This window comes from Chiloscyllium plagiosum, unplaced genomic scaffold, assembly GCF_037043375.1.
Source record: "Chiloscyllium plagiosum isolate Xiang-an unplaced genomic scaffold, Cpla_swu_hap1 HiC_scaffold_29, whole genome shotgun sequence".
Taxonomy (NCBI): Eukaryota; Metazoa; Chordata; class Chondrichthyes; order Orectolobiformes; family Hemiscylliidae; genus Chiloscyllium; species Chiloscyllium plagiosum.
In genome coordinates, this window is record NW_028270167.1 from 16,982,316 (window position 1) to 17,006,006 (window position 23,691).

The 23,691-nt window shown below is 39.1% G+C and overlaps 1 protein-coding gene across 4 annotated transcripts in view; it reads left to right on the plus strand.

The window, feature by feature from the left end:
• LOC122540666 (uncharacterized) overlaps window positions 1-23,691 on the plus strand; it is a 112,762-nt gene that overhangs the window by 39,325 nt on the left and 49,746 nt on the right. For all 4 annotated transcript variants that reach the window (XM_087976396.1, XM_087976395.1, XM_043676702.2 and 1 more), the window contains 5 exons: window positions 6,295-6,695; window positions 9,229-9,343; window positions 13,923-14,042; window positions 16,357-16,437; window positions 22,544-22,665. In XM_087976396.1, coding sequence (XP_087832522.1) covers window positions 6,295-6,695; window positions 9,229-9,343; window positions 13,923-14,042; window positions 16,357-16,437; window positions 22,544-22,665 — 839 coding nt within the window. The remainder of the gene's footprint in view (window positions 1-6,294; window positions 6,696-9,228; window positions 9,344-13,922; window positions 14,043-16,356; window positions 16,438-22,543; window positions 22,666-23,691) is intronic.

Here is a 23,691-nt window from a genome sequence, read left to right on the forward strand (position 1 = left end):
CTCCTTTCTTTTAAACCTATCTTTTACCTTCCCCTCTACAGTACTAGTCCAATTTAAAAAAAATCCCAATTACGATTCACAGAAAAATATAATCATGTTTCAAAACCAGTCAGCTTTGCCAAGTTTCCTCTGTACATTTTTCTCTGTAGATTCTCTCTCCAGGTCGGTGTTGATGTTTTTTACCCCTCTGTGCATATCTTCCATACAAGTACCTCTCAGAGAGCTCTTGCTAGCAGCCTTAATCTGTTGGTCTTTTGGCAGTTCCTTTGCCGGTCTGGCTAACTGTTCAAAATGTCTGATATTTATATCCCAAAACATCGGATTGTTTCATTGGTTTTAATATTATCAAAATACTAAATTCAATCTTGATTGGAATTTGATTTTTTGAGGCATAATTTAAACTGATTGGCCAAATTTGAAATTTATTTTTGTCTCCTAGCAACCTAGCTACTGTAAGCTGTACGTCCAAATGTTACATTATTATCTTGTTCAGAACACTTTGTGCCATGTCAGGTAGTTCTACTAGCTTTTCAATTCTCTTAAAGGTACAATACACCTCTATAGCTTCATAACGATCTTTTCCACCTATTCTTATCAGTGATGGTCCAAAAACAGTAACCCGTCTGATGTTGGAGAAAATGGTGCAATTTTGATAAGTCTGTTTCTTGCAACCTAATTTTCAGGAGAGGAAGATGAAAAGCTTCAACTTCTTGTGTCCTTTTAGCAATGTTTAGGTTCTGCATAACCAAGCACTTACTAATATTGATAGCGTGCAAATCAAATCTGAATTGTTTGACAGTGAAGTTCCAATTTGAGTCTTAGCATAATTCGAAAAGATTTCCCTGAGTTGATGAGCTAGAATGCCAGCATTGAGACTTTTCCATCTATCCAGAATTTGAATTAAAGATTCAACTTGTATGTTGCTCTTAGCTTTCAAATTAATGTTCCTGGAGATATTGAGGGAGACCTCAAATTTAGACTGACTATAGTATTTATTTTCAGTAAAAACAATGACTGCAGATGCTGGGAACCAGATTCTGGATTAGTGGGGCTGGAAAAGCACAGCAGTTCAGGCAGCATCCGAGGAGCAGTAAAATCGATGTTTCGGGCAAAAGCCCTTCATCAGGAATACAGGCAGAGAGCCTGAAGGGTGGAGAGATAAATGAGAGGAGGGTGCGGGTGGGGAGAAAGTAGCATAGAGTACAATAGGCGAGTGGGGGAGGGGATGAACGTGACAGGTCAGGGAGGAGGGTGGGGGAACGTATCAAAGAGTACAGTGGGTGGATGGGGGTGGGATGAAGGTGATAGGTCAGAGAGGAGGGTGGAGTGGATGGGTGGAAAAGAAGATAGGCCAGTAGGACAAGTCATGGGGACATGCTGAGCTGGAAGTTTGGAATTGGGGTGAGGTGGGGGAAGGGGAAATGAGGAAACTGTTGAAGTCTGCATTGATGTCCTGGGGTTGAAGTGTTCTGAGGTGGAAGATGAGGCGTTCTTCCTCCAGGCATCTGATGGTGAGGGAGCGGTGGTGAAGGAGGCCCAGGACCTCCATGTCCTCGGCAGAGTGGGAGGGGGAGTTGAAATGTTGAGCCACAGGGCGGTGTGGTTGATTGGTGTGGGTGTCCCGGAGATGTTCCCTAAAGCGCTCTGCTAGGAGGTGTCCAGTCTCCCCAATGTAGAGGAGACCGCATCGGGAGCAACGGATACAATAAATAATATTGGTGGATGTGCAGGTAAAACTTTGGATGTGGAAGGCTCCTTTAAGACCTTGGATGGAGTTGAGGGAGGAGGTGTGGGTGCAGGTTTTGCAATTCCTGCGGTGGCAGGGGAAGGTGCCAGGATGGGAGGGTGGGTTGTAGGGGGGCGTGGACCTGACTAGGTAGTCATGGAGGGAACGGTCTTTGCGGAAGGCGGAAAGGTGTGGGGAGGGAAATATATCCCTGGTGGTGGGGTCTGTTTGGAGATGGTGGAAATGTCGGTGGATGATTTGGTTTATGCAAAGGTTGGTAGGGTGGAAGGTGAGCACCAGAGGCGCTCTGTCCTTGTTACGATTGGAGGGGTGGGGTCTGAGGGCGGAGGTGCGGGATGTGGACGAGATGCATTGGAGGGCATCTTTAACCACGTGGGAAGGGAACTTGCGGTCTCTAAAGAAGGAGGCCAGCTGGTTTGTTCTGTGGTGGAACTGGTCCTCCTTGGAGCAGATCCGGCGGAGGCGGAGGAATTGGGAATACGGGATGGCATTTTTGCAGGAGGTAGGGTGGGAAGAGGTGTAATCCAGGCAGCTGTAGGAGTCGGTGGGTTTGTAAAAAATGTCGGTGTCAAGTTGGTCGTCATTAATGGAGATGGGGACCCTTCCTGGGGAGGGTCCAGGTAAATTTAAGGTCAGGGTGGAATGTGTTGGTGAAGTTAATGAATTGCTCAACCTCCTCGCGGGAGTACGCGGTGGCGCCAATGCAGTCATCAATGTCACGGAAGAAGAGGTGGGGAGTGGTGCCAGTGTAATTACGTAGAACAGTCGATCTTCCATAGCCAACAAAGAGACAGGCATAGCTGGGGCCCATACGTGTGCCCATGGCTACCCCTTTGGTCTGGAGGAAGTGGGAGGATTCGAAGGAGAAATTGTTAAGGGCAAGGACCAGTTCGGCCAAACGAATGAGAGTCTCGGTGGAAGGGTACTGTTGGGGACGTCGGTCTGCATAGCTGAAATTAAGTGCTGTTGCTGGACATTAGAAACAAATTCAGTTTCAATAATTAGGGAATATGGAAGCTTTGCGGTAAAAGTAGATTTGCTTTAGATTGGTCATGGTTTACTGGTTAGGAAGATAATTCTGAGTAAAGTCTCAAGTCCATTTTAATTCTTTCAAGGAGGCATTGAATTCTGCTTCTCCTCCTCACTACCCTTTCAGCATTTAAGTATATCAAAAATAATTTTTGGGTTTTCACCTTCACTACCTTGCCCAGAACTCTTTAGGATGGCATGTTTTGTGAAGAACCTCCTGACTTCCATTGCATATTGGTTTTTACTATTCTGTGGAAGGCTCATCGGACTTGTAACGTTAACTATGATTTCTCTTCACAGATGCTGCCTGACCTGCTGAGTTTTTCTGGCTTTGGGACTTTTACTATTTTCTCTTTGTTCTGTTGGCCGTTTGGGTTTAAATCAATTATATAGCAACCAATAATATAGGTTTAGAAGATCAATTACTTGCCATTTTCACCAATACCATAATAGCCTTTTCCTGTAACACCAGTCATTTCCCAGTAATGAAACTAGTACCCTTTGAGGTCAGTTTTGAGCCTCTTGAGGGCAGTAATCTTGACAAAATAACTGCCAATAATCATATTTGTATCGTTTGTGTATTTTATGTAAAATACACAAAAGTTAATATTTAATGTTTATTGCTATTTATTATTTATTCACTCATGGGGCATAGATGTCGCTGGCTGTCTCGTGTCTAGTTATTGCCTGTTCCTAGTTGACCTTGGGAAGATTGTGGTGAGCTGCCTTTTTGAACCACTCCAGTCTACAAACAGACACAGTGACAGAGAGACTGTCTTGTCAGGACAGCATTATAATCGTATGTTGAACATTAAAAGTAGGAACAGAAACAGACCATTTGGCCCCTTGGTCTAGCTCCATTATTCAATAAATTTATGGCACATCTGTTTGTGCTTCAAATTCCATGTTCCCATCTACCCCTGATAGTCTTTGAATCCCTTACTTAGCAAGAATCTAACTACCTTATTGTGCATATGTGTGCTTCATTTATTCATCATTTAAGTCAAATAATCCGATAACCATCCATTACATTAAATAAGCTTGTGAAACTTGCTCCGGTGATGTGAAGGTGCCTGCTGGAGTGCACAGTCAGAAAATTTTTCTGTTTTAGTGTAAGGTTACCATTTCTCAGAAGCTTAATTGGTCTAAGCATATAAATACTGTAGCTGCAAGACTATGTCCAAAGCTGGGAATTCTTTGGCATATACCTTGCCACCTGACTCCCCAAAGCCTTTCCACTGACTACAACATTACCAATCTACAGGTTTTCCAGCTAGTCGTACTCCATCCTGTTTTGGAATTAAATTGCAGTTCTTTCATTTTCACTGAATAAATCCTGGAACTCTTCTCTCATCCCCACTGTGCATGTACTACATGAACTGCAATGGTTCAAGAAGGAAAATTAGAGATGGACAACAATTGTTGAGATTGTCAGTAGTGAGATGTACTGTGAATAAGAAAAGTAAAATAAAATAAACAAAAGGAAAATACATGTTGAAGTAAACTAATCTCACAATTTGTACTTTGGTGTACCATGATGTTTTATTAATGAGACATTTTTGAAGTCTGATATGTGGCTCCATCTTCTGTATTTAGTTTGTCATTACAGCAAATTTTGCTAAAAGGCATGTAACTGAGGTCGTACTTGTAGAGTTTCTCTGTCTGTCCGTTCTAGTTACTAGATCATTAAGTTAAGGTAAAATGATATGTTTGTGAGTGAAACTCATTGGGGAGGTCACATTTTTGTTCTTAACTCTATGCTGAATTAGGTGATGTTAATCTTTGGTCGAAAATACTTATTGTTGTATTTCAGCGACTTTTAGCAAATTGACCTTGAATCTGTGTTGCATAAAATATCCTCTAGAGTGCTGCCAAATGTATGTCCATGTGTACAAAAAGGACACATAAACAACTATTTATTTTCCAAAGATTCACCACTATACTTTCAACCAATTATTGTCAGATCATCACCGATTTCATTGCTGTTTTTCACATCTTCGTCCGGGCCTGTAACAATAATCACCAATGAGTGCACATGCTGCTTATGATAAGAGTCATTTCATTGCATAAAACTCTTTATCACTGCAGCATTCACTCTCATAGGCAGTATTTCAAGTATTAGCTTTATTCAGCCAGTCGTTGATCTGGAAGGTGCTGCTTGAGATTGTAGTGCAGGTAAATTCAGTTGTGGCCTTCAAAAGAAAATTAAATTATTATTTGAAAAGGAAAGATTTCCAGGGTCTCAAGATAAAGGGCTGTCGTGACATTCAATGAATGGCTAATGGCTTCCTCTGTGTTCTAACTGGCAAGACAGTAATATCGCTAGACTATTAACGTAAAGACTCAGGTTATTGCTCTAGGGTCATGGGTTCAAATTCCATCATGGCAGCTGGTGGAATTTAAAAGCTAGTCTCTGTAATGATGCCATGGGGCTTGCATTAAGTGCTGTAAAATCTCACCTCGGTCATTAATGTTCTTCTGGGAAGGAAATAAATTGTCTTTGCTTCGTCTGACCAGTATGTGACTCTGGGCCCACAGCAATGTAGGTGACCTTTTGCTGCCTTCTCAAAGGACTTAACAAGCCTCATAGTTTACACATGGCCAATAAATGTTGGCCTTGTCAATGATATCCAGACACCATGAAAGAATAAAGACAAAACTCATTCTGTATTCTCTTTACTTTTCAACAGAATGCTGACACTGAATATCATCTATTTTCTAGTTTGTTTCATAAACCAGTCTTTGCGAATGTGGAAAATATACTTTTCCAAAAGAAAAATCTATCCAATTGTGCTGCAAAGCCTGAGCAATCTCAAACACTGTACTTCAGTGTATTTAGAAACTAAGGCTGTTGTCTTTAGTTATCCATGGTCAAGAAGTAGATATACACCTGATTATTTCTGCTGTGCAATGACATCCCTAGGTGTAGGGTTAAGTCATAGAAATTGACTCCACAAAAGGGCAGGAGTAACTGATACAAAGCATCATTGTCATCTCCTCAGTTGTCTCATTTGTGCATTAAAAAAAATTGTTTCACGTTTCCACTGGTCAAATTCCTGGAACTGCCTCACACAATATTTTTGAAGCAGGATAGGACAAGGAGGTCCATGAGGACCACCACAGGCAAGTACAAATAGACAATAAATGTTGGCCTTGTCAGAAATGCCTTTAACCCCATAATATCAAAATTAAATTGTGATGTCATTTACAGTGCAGGCTCATTGTTTTAAAATGGCATGTTTATGCCATTAAAGCTATATAACAGCTTGAATAATTATCTTTTAGAGAGCAGAGAAGTGAAAGGAAGACTTTACTTTGGCGGACAAAGTATTTTAACAATTATTCCTCTAGCAAAAAGCCAAATGGTCTCCCCTTGTAAACTTTCTTTTTGATTCTATTTAAGGTGTAGTTTAGATAAAGGTAATTAACTTGTACCTTGTCTTTGATTTGAATTCACATATGTTTGGTTACATATTAAAAAGCAGCATTCTAGATGACTTTTGACTATTATTTTACAGATTCCTTTTTTGTCAATGGACTTGAAAGCTAGCTGTTCTGACTCTGAAAATGATAGTGAAGACAAGTTAAATGAAAAGCATGAATCAAAGATGTCATCTGAGTGTGATCATTCTGATTCCGAGTCAAACTCGAGTTTGAAATATAATCAAAGAGATCTTGCAAATCAATCTAATTCTTTAGAACCTGGAAAGCAAGAAAAAGCGGCAGATGTATTTGTAACCGAAATCCCATCGTTTCCTTCTGAGGATCTTGGACAAGTCACATTCCAACCTCCTGTAAAAGGTGCATCCTCTTCCCTTGTGGATCATAAAACTGCTGTGACATCAGCACCAGTGAAACCTAAAAAGGACATGTTCTCAACCTCTTTATTCTCAGTAACACACCAACCATCTTATGAAAGGTATGGTATTCAAACTAGCTGTTTTGTAAGAATCATGTAATCTACTCAGGGCTCAATTTTTAATTTTTATGAAGCTCCTTTCCGCTGAGCACAAAACTGCTGCGGAAAGATTTTGAGTACTTTGCTAAATTTTCAGCAGTCTTTGTATGGAGTTCCTCTGTCAGCTGCAGAGGTGGTCAAACAAGCTTAGGGCCGTAAGGTTTGAATCCAGTTGCACATAGCCAAACTGTGAGAGAATACAGATTGGAAGGACAAATCTAGTTCATATTTGGGCCTTGTCGTCATCATCTAGGTTATTTGTGGAAGCTATTTTGGTTTGCTGATGTAGATCCAGCTTTCCTGGGTCTTTTCAATTTCACAGTACATGGAGAGGAGTCTTCAGAAAATGCTGGTCAGGTAGTGGTTGTAGTTATTCCTTGGAGCCAGAAGATGCTGTCCATCTCCTTCCAACTCAGAAGAAAGGAAACCATTTCTGACATTTTGGAGCCTTTTTTGAATGGCCAACAGAACCATGGGTGAGGCAGTTCAAGACTAGCATGTATGAGTCAGTGTTTCATATCACACATGAAAATTAGACTTAATTAAGTTAGTAGATTGTGTCTGAAATTGATATATAAACATGCTCCAGCTCAACTTGCCAGAGGCTCATGAAGATCATGCCACTGCACTGTGGACTTGAATACAGCAGCAGTTATTAGTTTCATGTTGCTGTGTGCCTAACAATAATGGAAACAAATATCTCACAGCTTCTCAAAACGTTTTGCACATTGTCACTTGTTGCAATCACTTTCATTGGCTTCAGACTTACTTCTGTAAATGGTGTCATCTGAAACTATGTAGAATGAACCATGAGTCCCTAAAACTATGTTTTGACATTGCTTGCCATTCTAATAGCTTTAATTGCTCTTGGATAATTACCGCAAACTTTTTATTAACTGCACCTATGGAACCAAGAGTGCACTGGTTGGTCAAATATTCTGCTTGATCAAGAGGTCCACTAATCAGTGTAAAAACACATACTTAGTAATGCATGGAGTACACACTTCACTGTTTTAGTTTATTTACAACATAAGTTATTTAAATAATACTGTAAAACTTATCAACAGCTTTCTCAATTGCACCCTCAATTGACTAATTGAACATTGTGGAAATCATGGTAATACAGTAAACTTCCGATGGTTGAGATGTAATTTTTGCTAGTTTATTAAGAGTGCCATTTGATAAAGTGCTGGTTAAAACAAAGTTTGCTGTATTTAAATTAATTACTGTTATTTGTAATTGCAAGTTTTTCCTGCAATTTTTTGTTTCATGACAAATAATGAAGTTTGACTTCATCTCCATTGCTTTTTAATTGAAACAAATTAGTTTTACTTTACTTTTTACTCTTAAGCAGAGTTTTACAAATTGTATTTAAATTTACATGCTTACAAATTTAACGTGGGCATTTGGCAGAGCTGAAATTGATTATTGCTGGAGAATAACTCATTTTGCCAATGTATTTTGTATTCTAATCAGGGCAATTCACAAGGATATTTAAGTTAAGATACCATTCATATTATGGGGGAAAGGTGTGTTGAATAGTTGGTAAATGGATTTAGATTAGTAGAGGTGAAGACATGGAGCAGTTAGTTATTGCTTGATAATAACAGCTCAGTTTTATTTAAATTTTATTTCTGGCAGGTTGCCTTGACAAATCAACCAAAGAATGGCCGTCACATATTTCATTGAGCTAGAAAATGCATAGTGTGTGTATATACTTTAGGATAAATTACTTCTCATAAAGGGTCTTGAATCTATAGAATTCATGACTCCTAAGTGTGGTAGATGCTGGGTCATTGAGTAAATTTGAGGGGGAAATAGACAGATTTTTAACTAGTAATGGGTTGAAAGAGAGTGGACAGGAAAATGGAGTTGGGATAGGGATGAGATCAACCGTAATTGTATCAAATAGTGGATTAAGTCTTAAGGGGCTGAAATGCCTACTCCTGCTCCTAGTTCTTACATTGTTATATAAAACAAACAACTGCGGATGCTGGAAATCTGAATTGATAACAGAAATTACAGGAGAAACTCAGCAGGCCTAGCAGCATTGGTGGAAAGAAAGCAAAGTTAATGTTTCGAGTCCAGTGACCTAAAACATTAACTTTGCTCTCTCTCCACTGATGCTGAGTTTCTTTGGTTTTCATACTTATGTTCTTTCTTTGCAAAGAAATGTCAGGCCATGTACCTGACATTTGAAATGGTTGCGATTTTTAAATGACTGAGAAATTTATATATGTAAGTTCAGTAATTTTGTTATTTTTCTCTGAAAGACGAAGATCCCATGTTAATCTCATTTCCACTATCAATTTAAAATTATCATCTGGAAAAAAGATCACCTTGCTGTCAAATCATAATATTTTTGTTTTATAAACAGCTGTGATGTTTTGAAAGTATTTCCTTCCAAAAAGTTGAAAGTTTTTCAGTTGTGATGTAATAATATAATTCATTTTGACTTGAAGCAGAAATGCTCGTTACATTCTTTGTTTTGCAGTAATTTAGTGTCTGAGGAAATGGAAGAAACTAGCAGTGATGGCAAGCAACATATGTTGTGCTTTCCCAAGGAAGTGCAGCAGGAACAGCAGAACATGTTGGAAATGAGCTTAGAGGTAGGAACAGTAAGAAAATGTTGTGCAAGAATGCAAGAGAAAGTTCTCTGCCTGTGTCCTATCCTGCTTAGTCGTCATGCCTGTGCTCAATGGCATTGGCTTCTCATCCCCCACAACTTTGCATAAAACCTTCAACCTCTTGATTAATGTCCTTTATGTTCTATTCCCATATCTGTTTCAACTCCCAGGTCCAAATGCATGAGTTGAGCGAAAATGCACAAAAGAGGCTACTGCTGAAAAAGAGCACATAGTATTTGATGGGTTGTAAGTTGGAGAACATCATGGTGATAGAGATAAAATGAAGTCATCAAAGGATTTAAAGATGAGGATGATAACAAAATTTGAGGAGTTGTGGGGACTGATAGCTGTTGTGGGACTGTGGGAACAGGCAGGTGAGTAAGCAGCATATGATACTTGTGACAGATTCTTAATTGATGATCCAGATTCACCAAAACTAACCAGGGAATGTGTAGAATGTATGCCAGTGCAATCCATATTGATCCTGTCTTTTTCTCTCCCATGGAGTTTTAAATTCTGGAGTAGAGTGGTGCTGGAAAAGCACAGCAGTTCAGGTAGCAGTAAAATCTACGTTTCGGGCAAAAGCCCTTCATCAGGAATACAGGCAGAATGCCTGAAGGGTGGAGAGATAAGTGAGAGGAGGGTGGGGTGGGGAGAAAGTAGCATAGAGTACAATAGGTGAGTGGGGGTGGGGATGAAGGTGATAGGTCAGGGAGGATGGTGGGGGAAGGTAGCAAAGAGTACAGTGGGTGGATGGGGGTGGGATGAAGGTGATAAGTCAGAGAGGAGGGTGGAGTGGATGGGTGGAAAAGAAGATAGGCAGGTAGGACAGGTCATGGGGACGGTGCTGAGCTGGAAGTTTGGAATTGGGGTGAGATGGGCGAAGGGGAAATGAGGAAACTGGTGAAGTCCACATTGATGCCCTGGGGTTGAAGTGTTCTGAGGTGGAAGATGAGGCGTTCTTCCTCCAGGTGTCGGGTGGTGAGGGAGCGGTGGTGAGGGAGGCCCAGGACCTCCATGTCCTCGGCTGAGTGGGAGGGGGAGTTGAAATGTTGAGCCACCGGGCGGTGTGGTTGATTGGTGCGGGTGTCCCAGAGATGTTCCCGAAAGTGCTCTGAGGCAGGCACTGAGGAAGCAAATGGGGCTGTAGTAGCGAGTCTGTTTCAGGAAATGGTTGAAGAACTTCAGGACAGAGGAAATGACCTGGGAGTTGCAGCGAGAGAGGAGGAAAACTTCTTCAAGGCAGGCATTCTTGCTTTTTACCATGGAGTTTTAAACCCAACCTTGATCACAAGATCCATTCATCCAAAAATCAGTAACCGAGCTTTCCTGCTCGTGCAAACTCAACGAGGCTTGTAGCTGCAGCACATCAGTATCCTCCACACACAAGCCTCAGTCTTCTGCCCATGCCTCTCACTCAAATTTCATGTTGAAGAAAACTATTATATACATTCCATTGCATAATTAATTATTGTACATAACAGAAGCGTTTGTTGGGTTGAAGTTATAATTGTAGTAAGAGAGTGAGTATCAGAAGCAAAATAAAGTTGTGAATTACTGAATAATAGAAAATTCTGCCCCTGATTGTAGTCCAGCAACTCTTGCATCTGTCTGAATGAAGGGAAAGGAATAGAATCCTACTTAGCTTTGACAATCTGTCACTGGAGTAATCTACAAAGTCACTGCTGAAAGACTGCTGACCATTTAGTAGTGCAGAGTAAGTGTGTGTCTTCGGCAATGAAAGAAGAATGCAAAAATCTAAAATTGAAATTTCGAGGAAAAAGGTGACTGCACTGTCCAATACAAGTTCTTTGTCTAAAAACAACTGTAAACTTTCAGCATTTATTATTGGCAGCTCTGGAGTTTCAAAGACCATAGGACTTAGGAACAGAAGTAGGCCAGTAGACCCATCAAGTTCTCTGCATCATTCAGTGAGGTCATGGCTGATCCGATAATCCTCATCTCCTCTTTCCTGCCTTTTCCCCACACCTCTTTGTTCCCTTACTGATTAAAAATCAATCCACCTCATCCTTGAATATTCTTAATGATCCAGTCTGGACTGTTCCTTACCTGGGCAGCTAAGGAATTTCACAGATTCACTATCTTTCGAGAGAAGAAATTCCTCCTCATGTAAATTGCTAATCTCCTACTCTTAAGATAATGCCGTCTACTGGTTGAAGGTGCAGTACTCTGAAAGCTTGTACTTCCAAATAAACTTATTGGATCATAACCTGGTGTTTTGTGATTTTTAACTTTGTACACCCCAGTCCAGCACCTGCATCTCCAAGTCATATATTAAACAATTTTAGATCAAGTCTTTCATCTTTTAGAATGGAATGTGTTGGTTTCTGTTTTTTGCACATTCCATTCTAAAAGATGAATGACTTTATCTAAAATTGTTTAATGTATGACTTGGAGATGCAGGTGCTGGACTTGGGTGTACAAAGTTAAAAATCACAAAACACCAGGTTATAGTCCAACAGGTTTATTTGGAAGCACTGGCTTTTGAAGTGCTGCTTGTTCCTCAGGTGGTTGTGCAGAATAAGATCATAAACACAGAATTTAGAGCCAAATGAGTAGTGTCATAGAGATGTGATGATACATTAAACAATTTTAGATCAAGTCTTTCATCTTCTAGAATGAGATGTGCAAAAAACAGAAACCAACACATCTCGTTCTAGAAGATGAAAGACTTGATCTAACATTGTTTAATGTATCATCACATCTCCATGACACTACTCATTTGGCTATAAATTCTGTGTTTATGATCTTATTCTGCACAACCACCTGAGGAACAAGCAGCGCTTCAAAAGCTAGTGCTTCCAAATAAAACTGTTGGAATATAACCTGGTGTTGTGATTTTTAACTTGGTCTCCCTCTATAGTCCTGGTTATTTGATTTACCAGAACACTAGTTGCAGCGTGGTGCAAATGAAGCCTGTTACACAGGAGCATCTCCCTTCTTACCCCATTACTAGTGCCAGTGCCTGATGACCTGAAATCCATTCCTCCCACTCTAATCTTTGAGACATGCATTTAATGAACAGAACTGTTGGCTCTTTTGATGGCATAATTAACATGTTTGGAAAGTAAACATCCATAGCAAGTATTTCAAATTAATCTTATAAGAGAATATATTTATAATCTAATGAGCGAATATATAATGCATTTAATTGACTCCAAATGCAATAACAAAACTTTAGTTTACTTACCATGGAGAATTTTAAGCAGATGCCTCAACTTCACAATTTGTCCATGTCATGTATTCTGTTAAATGACAGCCTTTATTGGGATGGAAATTAGATTTATAATAGAACTCCACCTACAACTCTTCACATTGTTCCTTGAAGTAGACACGCAAGTTTGCAAAAATGCTAAGTGGAGAGATTTCTGGATGAAGTTTGCAATGTTGCTAGTTATTTTTCTCATGTCCTTAGGGGAAATTGATATTCTGACATAGCTATTGGAAAATTTCCAATCACAGTTGTGTGCAGTTAGCTTTCCAAAAATTGAGCTTACAATAAACTTAAAACTTTCAATGCTTTTCATAACTAATCTGAATGTAATTATCTGCTTAAAAATGGTAAAATTAGGAGTTCTTCACAATTTTTATCGAGGAATAGACACTGCTGACCTGATTGAATACTGCCTGAGACTGCCTGAGGAATTCCATGATCGCTGATGGAAGCCTTGTTGGCAGGCATGCAAGAATCATTGTCTAATGCTGTAACCCTATCTGTGCAAATGCAGTTCTCTGGAGATTGGTGGTGACTATGGTCATTCCAGCAGTGAGATGACTGGGAAATTTCTAAATGCCACTTGTCTGCTTCATCCAGTAGATGTACCTCAGAGTGGGGTTATTAACTTACTTTAAACACTTAAGAAATTATCTTTGAAAGATGACTTTTGTAAAAGAGTTTTAATTTAAGTGATTTTTTTTAATGAAGTGGATCTAATTTTGATTGTATGAAGTGATTTAAATGTGGTATTTTACATCAATATGGCTTTTTTCAGTAAAATCATATATTTCACTTTTAATGTGAAAATTGTTTGAAAAATTACGATTACAATGATTTTTCTAAGAATGTGCTCTTATAAAGGTCTGATGTAACTCTATTTATAGTACGTAACAGCATAGAGTTAAATGCACTCACGTTCATCTGTCTCAATTTATTTGTTATAAAAAACGTTTTGCTCTTGCCTTCACTTATGATCTAACAGCAACAGTATTTGTAAAATAGAACATTTTTCATGTAAGCAAAACAAGAAATAATTAGAAACTAAAATAGAAGTTGCTGGAAAAGCTCATCAGGTCTGGCAACATCTGTGAGGACAAATCAAAGTTAACGTTTCAGGTCTGGTGACCCTTCCTCAGAACAGGACCTGAAGCATTAACTTTGATTTCTCTTCACAGATGCTGCCAGACCTGCTGAGCGTTTCCAGCAACTTATTTTTTTTCTGATTTACAGCATCTGCAGTTCTTTCAGCTTTCATTAAGAAATGATTAGATTCATTATGAGGACAAATCTGCTTTGTTATTGATCAGTTGTTTTCTATTACAGGTAAAAGAAAGATTGCTAAAATGCAAACTTAAAGAAGCTTCTGAGGCACTGATGGCATCTAATTTTAGAAATGCCAAGGAGAACTATTTGAATGCTCTGAAGCTCATAAAAGAAAAGAAAGTAAGTTTGAGAACTAAAATGCTACAAATTTTAGTGTTATGGTATATTTCTTGTTAGGCCAGTGCAGTCCTGCAGCCTGGAATGTTTGCTATGTAACTCTTGTTTGCAATTTGACTTTACCGTTCATTAACTGATGAGGAGAAGAAAATCTGGTGAAATATATTAACTTTATTTAAAGTGTTTGTCCTCCATCCGTCCCATGCAAATGATGTTTGGCAAACATGTGGCTAATGCAGTATAAGATGGCAGTGTATTATTTAAATGGTGACATGTTTGGAAATGTGGATGTGCAAAGAGATCTGGGGGTCTTCTTGCACCAGTCAATGAAAGGAAACTGGAGCAGCCAGCAAATAGGGTGTCAAATGGTATATTGAAACACATTGCAAGATAATGAGTTCAAATGTAGAGATGTCTTTACTGCAATTGTACAGAGTCTTGGTGATACTACATTTGGAGCATTGTGTGCAGTTTTGGTCTCCCCACCTAAAGCGAGGGTGTACCTGCTATTGAGGGATTGCAGGGAAGGTTCATCGCGCTGACATTATGGATAGCAGGATGTTTATATAAGGAAAGATGTTCCAACTTGTTCTGCATTGATGACCCTTCAGAAGAAATGAGGGGATCTGTTTGAAACATACAAAATTCTAATGGCGGTCGACAGACTAGGTCCAGGTAGTTGATTGGGGAGTCTAGAACTAGTTGTCACAGTCTCAGGAAATGAGGTAAGTCATTTTGGACTGAGATGAGGAAACATTTCTTAAATTAACATAAAGGTGTTCAACCAATTCACAATCACAAGTCTCTGGAGGCTGGATCACCAAGTATCAATCTCTGTCTTGAATATATGTTTTTGACACTAAAGGCATCAAGGGGTATGGAGAGAACGTGGGAATATGATGTTGTGGTAGAAGGTCAGCCATGATGATTTGGCTGAATGTCCTAATCCTGCTCTTAGTTTCTATGTTTCGATTGAAAAAAATGGCAAGAACCTATAAAATTGTACAATTCTTACGATTCTTGAAAACAAAACCAAAATTACTAGGTAATTAGCAGGCCTTTACATAATCTTTAGATGATTAGCACATCTATCTTATTTTAACTTTCAACAAAGGTACTGTACAAAATATCTTCTTGTGTAGAAAATTTATTGAGAAGTACCATATGATTTCTCTGATCAAGGTCGTTTCGCTACTGAATATAAACTTTTCTTGGGTTTAATCACACTTTTGTTGTTTAGAGCAACTGTATCCTATATTATTAAAATATTAAAAATTAAACTCATTTGATCTCTCACTTGTACTTTAAATTATGGTACACAATTTTGAACATTGTCACATCTTTTCACTTCGATGACTTGTCTTTAAATTCAGCTAAAGTTAAAGCTTACTATGTATCCAGTTTCTTGATTTATACTTTAGATCAGTGTGTATATTTCTAACATTTGCACTGTTGAAACTGGCCCTAACTTCGTGGTTTTTAAAAATATTCCATTTCATGTGTAAAGTCTCGTTTTTAGTCTAGACTATCGCCTCAATCAGGAAGTTGGCTTTACTCAATTTTTTATTCATTTTCCTTCCAAGAATTTTCCTTCTGAGAATGCTTGCTCGGAAGCAGTCTCTAGTCTGAAATCTTAACATTTGTAAACAGTTTTTCCCCAAAGAATCTTAAATAGAGGGGGATTTAATTTTGAAATTATGAAATGAGTTGTAAAGTTATATTCAAAGAATTTCTAACTTTACTGCACATGGACAAGATTTATTGGATGGGAGCAGCAGCGCTTTTGTTGAGAAATTTCAATGGTAGACATTGTAGAAATGGGCTAAAGAGTGCAGAGCCTAAGTATTTGGATAGCTGAGTCAAAATCCACCCCTCTCCCATGAGCTTCTCAGGGACCAATGGAATTACAAGCATTGACCATCGTTGACATGCTAACTGAATAAGTAAGTATTTTCCAAGGATGGTAACCTCACACATTGCCACTCTATTCCTTTTTCCCATGATAAAAGATTCCAATCAAGACTCCTTCAGAAATGTGCAGCGGCACCTTTATTCTGAGAGGTCCCTTATAGTGAAAAACTATCTGGGAAAGGTATACAGAAGTCAATCACATATAGCCGCTTTGACACCTGGTTGTGATCAGGAAGATCTTTGGAAAATATTACTTTTTCATCCCTCCATATCACATTGAATAGTTAATGTGTTGCACCACATATTTAACTGAGTAAGTTGTGTTTCTCATATTCCATATTTAACTGCAGCTGTTGGTAAATACCATACTGCATCTTGGTTAATTGCAGCTGATTTTCTATTGCAGGTGTATAACTTGACTACCATGGAGTACATTCTCATCGAGTATGCCTGTGGATTATCATATCTAGGAAACAATTTAATTCAGGTATGTTTATTTAATGTTGAAAGTGAGGAGGGTCTGTTAAGCTCCTTTTTTAAAAAAAGCAAATTTCTTGATGGTCTAACGCATAATATGGGTTTTGTCCATCATTGAGATGTAGAGCTTGGTAGGTTTCAGATTTGACTTCTGGTTTGCTTTATCTTTGTATCACTTGTTGAGGTTACGTGAGAAAGGAACTTGGAGTTGTTGCAATGCTGTCCACAGTTTAGAGGCCGATTGACAGTCATGTCCCAGTTTCCACATCGAGAATGGCCACTTGGATAAGGTAACATAGTCAGCACAGTCCCAAAAGATCTTAAGGTTGTCCCTGATGCACTGGCAAACATTAGCTTGTTCAATAATGACCATTTAAAGGAGAAATTAAGCAAAAGTGATGCTCTGATGGTTCACAGATTTTAAGCAATTTTTAGTGAGCACACGTCAGGAGAATTTGATAATCTATACTAAGTTAGATGATGTGACTTATTTAAATATCGAAAGTCCGGACTTGGCAAGATGGTGGTGATTCTGTAGAATTGCTGTGGATGGCTCTGCCTAATAGCCAAGGTGTATTGGCTATTTTTGCCATCTCTGGCCAACTTACATGGAGGAATTGTTAGTTTAAAACCTTACAGAACACATATTTGTTAATATTTGGGAGGGGGAAGGATGCCAAAAGGAAAAAGAGCGAGCAAACAGCAACAGGGAGGACAGTCGCCTGTAACACCAGGCACACCAGAGGCTGCAGCAGCAGCCTCTCCCGAACCCCCAGGGGACCTTACAGACTCTCAGGAATTGGTGGAGGTGATGGTGAGACTTAACTTAAGGTTGGGGCTGCGATTGAGGAGATCCGTGCCTGGATCCAACCCATTGCATCATGCTGCAGGAGCATGAACGGGAGCTCCAGGACCTCGGGGAGTGGATGGAAGAGGTGGAAGGTCGAACCAAGGCCTCAAAAACGGCGATGGAATTCTTGTCCGGACGGAGCCAGGTACTGGAGTGGGAGGTGCGGGCCTTACAATATCGGGTCAACAACCTTGAAAATAGAGGTCAGAGGACAAATCTTTGGATTGTCAGGTTCTTGGAGGATGAAGAAGGTGGGCAGCCAGTTAGATTCTTTGAAAACTGCCGCAGTTCCTGGGCCTTCAAATCGAGTCCTGCCGGCTGCAGCTTGAAAGGGCCTATCAGATCACAGTGCACAGGTCTGGGGCGGTACAGCACCCCTGCCCGGTCCTAGTGCACTTCCACACATACAAGGACAAGCAAAAAGTGATAGAACCCTCCAGGTCACCGGCACTGCTGCACAATGGGTCAAAAATCATGTTTTTCCAGGATTTCTCGGCAGCTGAAAGAGGAAGTCCTTCGATGAAGTTAAAAAGAGGCTGAGGAACCTGGGCATCCAGTACTCCATGAGGTACCCTGCAAGTGCTCCATTTCAGCCATGAGGACTCAGTTTATATGTTTGACTCAGTGGATAAAGCTAAGAATTTTGTAGACGCTTTAAAATAGAAGGACTGGTCTGAAGAATACAGTTGATGTTCGTCCTCTTTTCCTTCTTTCCCTGCTTTTTCCCTTTCCCCCCTTTTTTCTTTCTCTTACCCTAATTATTAAAAAAAAACTTGGAATATGTTGTTCCTGTTATATTTTTATAACTGAATTTTATTATGGGAAATTTTGTGGGTGTCCTTTGTTGTCTCCCTTTGTCCTCTTCCTGTTTTAGTCACAAGTAAGGGTGACATGGAGCTGGGGATGGACAGAGTGCTTATCCTGACTTTGTTTTTTTTGTTGACTTAGGGATCTTCTCCTTGTTTAGCTGTTTTGTTGCGTAAGGCTGGGGCACAGTCCGGGCTTGAAGGAGGGGATGGGAAGGGCGAGTGTCCCCTCTGGGTAGAGGGAAGAGTCTCCCTTTCAAAGTTTTATAGTTGGTTTGCTTTGTAGTTTTTTGGTAGCAATAGTTGTTTGCAGTTATGATAGAGTAGTTTTTGTATAAACAATTCTGCGACTCTGAGTCTTTATTTACTTGTGCTTGGTGCATTGTAAGCCTGGTTTTCTTCCTCGGAGGTTCAAGGGTCTCTGAAAGGGATATGGTTAAGTGTCTTGTTTAATGGTGCACCTGTCACAAACATAGTGCACCACACAACAGACCTTTTTTATAAGACATGGTAGTCTTTTTTGAGGTATCAGGATACAAATTTGTCTGCTATCTTAACTAGGATGTTTGTTTAACCAGGATGGTTAGGTTTGCTGAGTCCTTTGCCCTGAAAGAGGGGTCCAGTGTTAATACGGCTATATATACAAAGCTCCTGTTCTTTTGTTTGGGAGCTTTGCGCCAAGCATTGCTATTTTGTGTTTTTCTATGTTCTCTTGTTTTTTTCTGTTTTATTAGTCACTTACATATTTATTGATATTGTTTTGCACAGTGTTAGGTTTTGTTTTGTGTTATAGGGTAGGTTAGTATAGGCTAGTAGACAGTAATTGTATTGTAATTTGTGTTTTTTTATTATACTGGTATTTGTTATATTTTCAAAACTTTATATTTTTGTAAAGTCAAAAAAATTTTTTCTTGCTAATAAATATATTTACAAAAGAAAATTAAGTCCAATGCAGGCCATTCAGCCTCATAAATCCATTATGATGTGTATACTGCACACAAGCTTCCTCATATTCCTGTTAATTTAACCTTATCAACATCATCTATTCTTTTCTCCCTTGTGTGTTTATCTAATTCCTCTTTAAATGCACCAAGGCTGTATCTTTAAAGTTTATATCTCATTTATTTTCAAACAATATATATCAATTAATTTCTTTGAAGGAAGTAAAATCTCTCACATTTTGTGTTCCATCTGTGCTTTGATTTATTTGAACAAATTAAACTTATTTCAAAAATATAAAAGCAAAATATTGTGTGTATGAGAGATGTGAAATAAAATCAGAATTTGTTGGAGAAATTCAGCAAGTTTGGAAGCATCTATGAAGAGAGAAACAGATGTGCAGGTGAGGTGAATTGGTGATGCTAAGTTGCCCAGAGTGTCCAGGGGTGTGCAGGCAGGTGGATTAGCTATTGGAAATGCAGGGATAGATGGGAGGGGAGTGGATCTATGTGGGATGCTGTTTGGAGGGTCAGTGTGGATTCGACAGGCCAAATGGCCTGCTTCCACACTAGGGATTCTATGAAATACTATAAGGTTTTTTTTGTAATAATTTGTGAGAACAGTATTATGATATCTGTTAGAGATGAATAATCTGTAAGCTATCGGTTACCTAACGGGGTCAGAGAGGAATGTTTTTCCCTGTTATTGATCTCGATTTTAAATATTTTAGCCCACTATAGGAGATTATAAAGCTTTGTGTGGTATGCCAGTCTTGATAGATGGCCCAGTGTGTCTTTTTTCCAGGTATCATCTTCATAGTTCTTACTGGTTTATGCTACTGTCAGCCGATGCAGGTACAAGGCATGAACATTAGTTTGAGCTCTCTGATTTAGTTGTGGGACAAGTATTAGTTTGAATTTTTGCTTCTAGTCATTGACTCTTCTAGAATTCTACCAATGGTAAGGGTGATGACCTAATGGTGTGATTGCTGACTGTTAACCCTAAGCCTAACTCAGATAATGTTCTGGGGACTGGGTTCGCATCTTGCAATGGCAGATGGTGAAATTTGAAGTCAAAAATAAAATCTGGAATTAAGAGTCAAATGATGACCATGAATCCATTGTCAATTATTGGAAAAACGATTTCATTTATGAATGCCCTTTAGGAAAGGAAACTTTCATTCTTAACCTGATCTGGCCTATATGTGACTCCAGACCCACAGCAATGTGGTTGACTCTTAACTGCCGTCTGGGTTATCAGGTATGGGACAATAAATGCTGGACTGGCAAGCGATGCTGTCATCCCTTGAATGAATTAAAAACAAAAATCTGTTGGTGCTCACTGTCAAACCTCATGTTTGGCCTTATACTCACTAGAGTTTAGAAGAGTAAGAAGTGAGCTAATTGACATTTACAAAATTCTTACAGGGTTTGCCAGAGTAGATGCAGGAAGGATGTTTCCCCCATTTAGAATCAGGACACAGTCTCACGAAATGGTATGCTATTTCTGACTGAAATAAGGATGAATATTTTCACTAAGAAGGTAGCAACTCTGTAGAAGCTCAGTCACAGAGAATATTCAAGATCAATACATTTCTAGGCAGTAAAGATATCAAATGATACAAGGACAGTAAGGGTATTGATATTAAGGTTGGCGATCAATTGCCTTCTAGTTGAAGGTGAAGTAGGCTTGAGTGCCCAAGTAGCTGCTAATGCTTCTGTTTCTTGTAATGTTGTGCGCAGTGGTCCATTGGATGACTGGCACCAATTGAATTGCAGAAACACATAATGTCTGCACAAGAGAATAGGAGAAAATTGGTCAGAAAAAGGAAGTTCTGAAAACTGCTAAGCAGAGTTGCATTTCTGGTTCTTTGGAGGAAGGTACTTGTTAACTTTCTGTTAAGAAAACTGATAACAAAGACCAAAACAAAATTTGACTGGGCTATAAGATTGCAATTAGAGCAGTTCCATAGCAGCTGGTGTGAAACTGACTCAATGTAATATTGTTTTTCTGAAATGTTTTTGACCTACTTGTGTACATACGCTTCATATGATTTTACCTTTTGCATTTTACAATTTAAATAAATGCGCAGATATGAACTATTTCACAGTTAGTTTCTAAATGCTGCATTTTATCTCACTCTTATTGTATCTTACTGCTTCCTCTTGCCTATGCTTTGGTCTCCTTACTGCTGTAACTTTTAAAATATTATTCTTTCATGGGATGTAAGTGTCACTGACAAGGCCCGCATTTGTTGCCCATCCCTGATTGATTAGATTAGATTAGATTACCTACAGTGTGGAAACATGCCCTTCGGCCCAACAAGTCCACACCGACCCTCCGAAAAAAAGTCCACCCCCCCCCCCCCCCCCCCGAAAAAAAGTCCACCCCCCCCCCCCCGACTAATCCACAACACTATGGGCAATTTAGCATGACCAATTCACCTAACCTGCACATCTTTGGACTGTGGGAGGAAACCAGACCACCCGGAGAAAACCTATACAGACACGGAGAATGTGCAAACTCCACACAGACAGTTGCCCGAGGCGGGAATTGAACCCAAATCCCTGGCGCTGTGAGGCAGCAGTGCTAACCACTGAGCCACTGTGCCACCCCTGCTTTGAACTGAACTTCTTGCGAGGCTGTTTCAGAAGGCAGTAAGTCAATCATTTGCGGGTCTGGAGTTACTTGTAGGCCAGACTGGGTTAGGCCAGTAGATTTTTTTTGAAAAGCCGTTCATGGATGGGTTTATAACGTTAAATAATAATTTAATGTATTATGAATTCTGGCTTCAGTTTCAGACTTTCAAAATTAAGTGTATTTCATTTCCACTTGCTGCAGGGATGGGATTTTAACATTTGTCCCAGAACATTAGCTTGGGCCTCTGGATTACTAGAGCACTATTATTACATCATCATCTCCCATTAAAACATTGTAGAGTGTGGAGTAAAAATGAGATTTCTCATTCCAGGAATTGTGTGTGTTGCCTTACTCGGAATTGCATTTTATCTTCTAGGGTTTAATTTGTTTTTAATGAATAACAAAACTCAACTTGCAATCACCTTACATCATGAGTGACATTTTGATGGCAATGAATATTCCTGATTTTTTTCTTTCCCCACCCAAAGAGGTGAATTTCAATACTTTGATTAATATCTAAAGGAGTAATTACACTGTCTCTTTTTGTTCGAACATTTTGTGTTTTTTTTCATAGTCATAGTTCAGTTTCTCCATAGATGACTCCTACAATAGTTTTATTTCTCATTTCCATTAGTAATCACTGGAAGAAAAGAGTTCTCCTTGCCAATTGTGAGATGGTGTATAGCCTGAACCATTCCGTTGTAAGCTGAATGAAATCCATTATTGAATTTAAAATATTGGTTAAAAATATACTTGACAATTTTTCAAAGGTTGCAATTTAAAAAGTTGTGAATAAACTTATAACTGTTCAGCACTAGAGCATATTATATGAAGTTGAAGGGGTGACCTGTGAATTATCCTGAAATTTATTGTCTTTGTAGGATGTTTTGGAGGCTGAGCAACACTTTATGAAAATTCTCGAAGAGTTCAAGGAGGAAGATTCAAGTCACTTCAACTGCCTCTCTTATTATGGTCTCAGTCGAGTCTATCTCAAATGGAACAGGTAGTATAACTGTCACTGCTTTCATTGTGAAAATAATCTTTTTTAACTTGTTTATCCATTGTGAACATAGTGTCAGTAAACACCATGTTAATTTGTAATACATTGCAAATCTTTAATGACAGATATACTAAATTAGTACTTTTCAGATTGTTTTGTCAATCACTTTCCATTGTGTTAGTCAGAGCTTATCCTGTCTAAGATCCAAACTGATTAATTTTCAGTGATGAATGCATTTGAAAATTGATTTTAGGTATGATTCAATAATTTCAAGAGAAATAAATATTGTCTCAGGCATCTATTCTCATCTGATACACGTTTAAGAAACCACATGTTTGGTTTCAAATATTTGAAAGATCACATCTACAATGTTGTTGAGCATCAGTAAGTTTTAATGGAATGCTATAAATTAGCCTACCTCATTTCACCATTAGGCGCACAAAGGAATAAGGGGCTTGATGTCAGCAGTACTCATGTTTAGCCTTATGTTTCTGGTCATGTCAGTAAGGGACGGTGTGTTGATGTGAAATGGGAGGAGACCAAGAATAGATTCAACAATAGCACCTCCAGACAGGATCTGGGATCTATTACAATATTTGCTTCTTTTCATCTTTTTTAGTTTTCGTCTTTTATCAATTTTGCAAGCTGGAACTAACTTGTGAACTTTGGGAAGCTTGTTTGGTACAAGGAAAAGAGCATCCTAAACAAGCTTTGTTTGTTGGTGAGGCCAGGTCTGGAGGCTAGCTGCAGGCTGAGCCGTGATTAAAAGCATTCTAACAGAGACACTGACTCTGAGGAAGAACGTTATGTTTAAAAAGATAATAGAAATTGGCTTTTAAAGAGGTCAATCCCTGGGAATTGGTTCTGGCAAGTCTGGAAGAGACCTTGTGTTCACGCAGATGGCAGTTGTTGAATGGCCACTCAGGAGGAATTGATCAGTCTGTTAGGGTGGAACCACGGTTACAGTTATTTGTTTTGGCCTGTGTTTTATGAGAGATGATTCTGGGCTGCTGTCGAGACAGCTTGAAG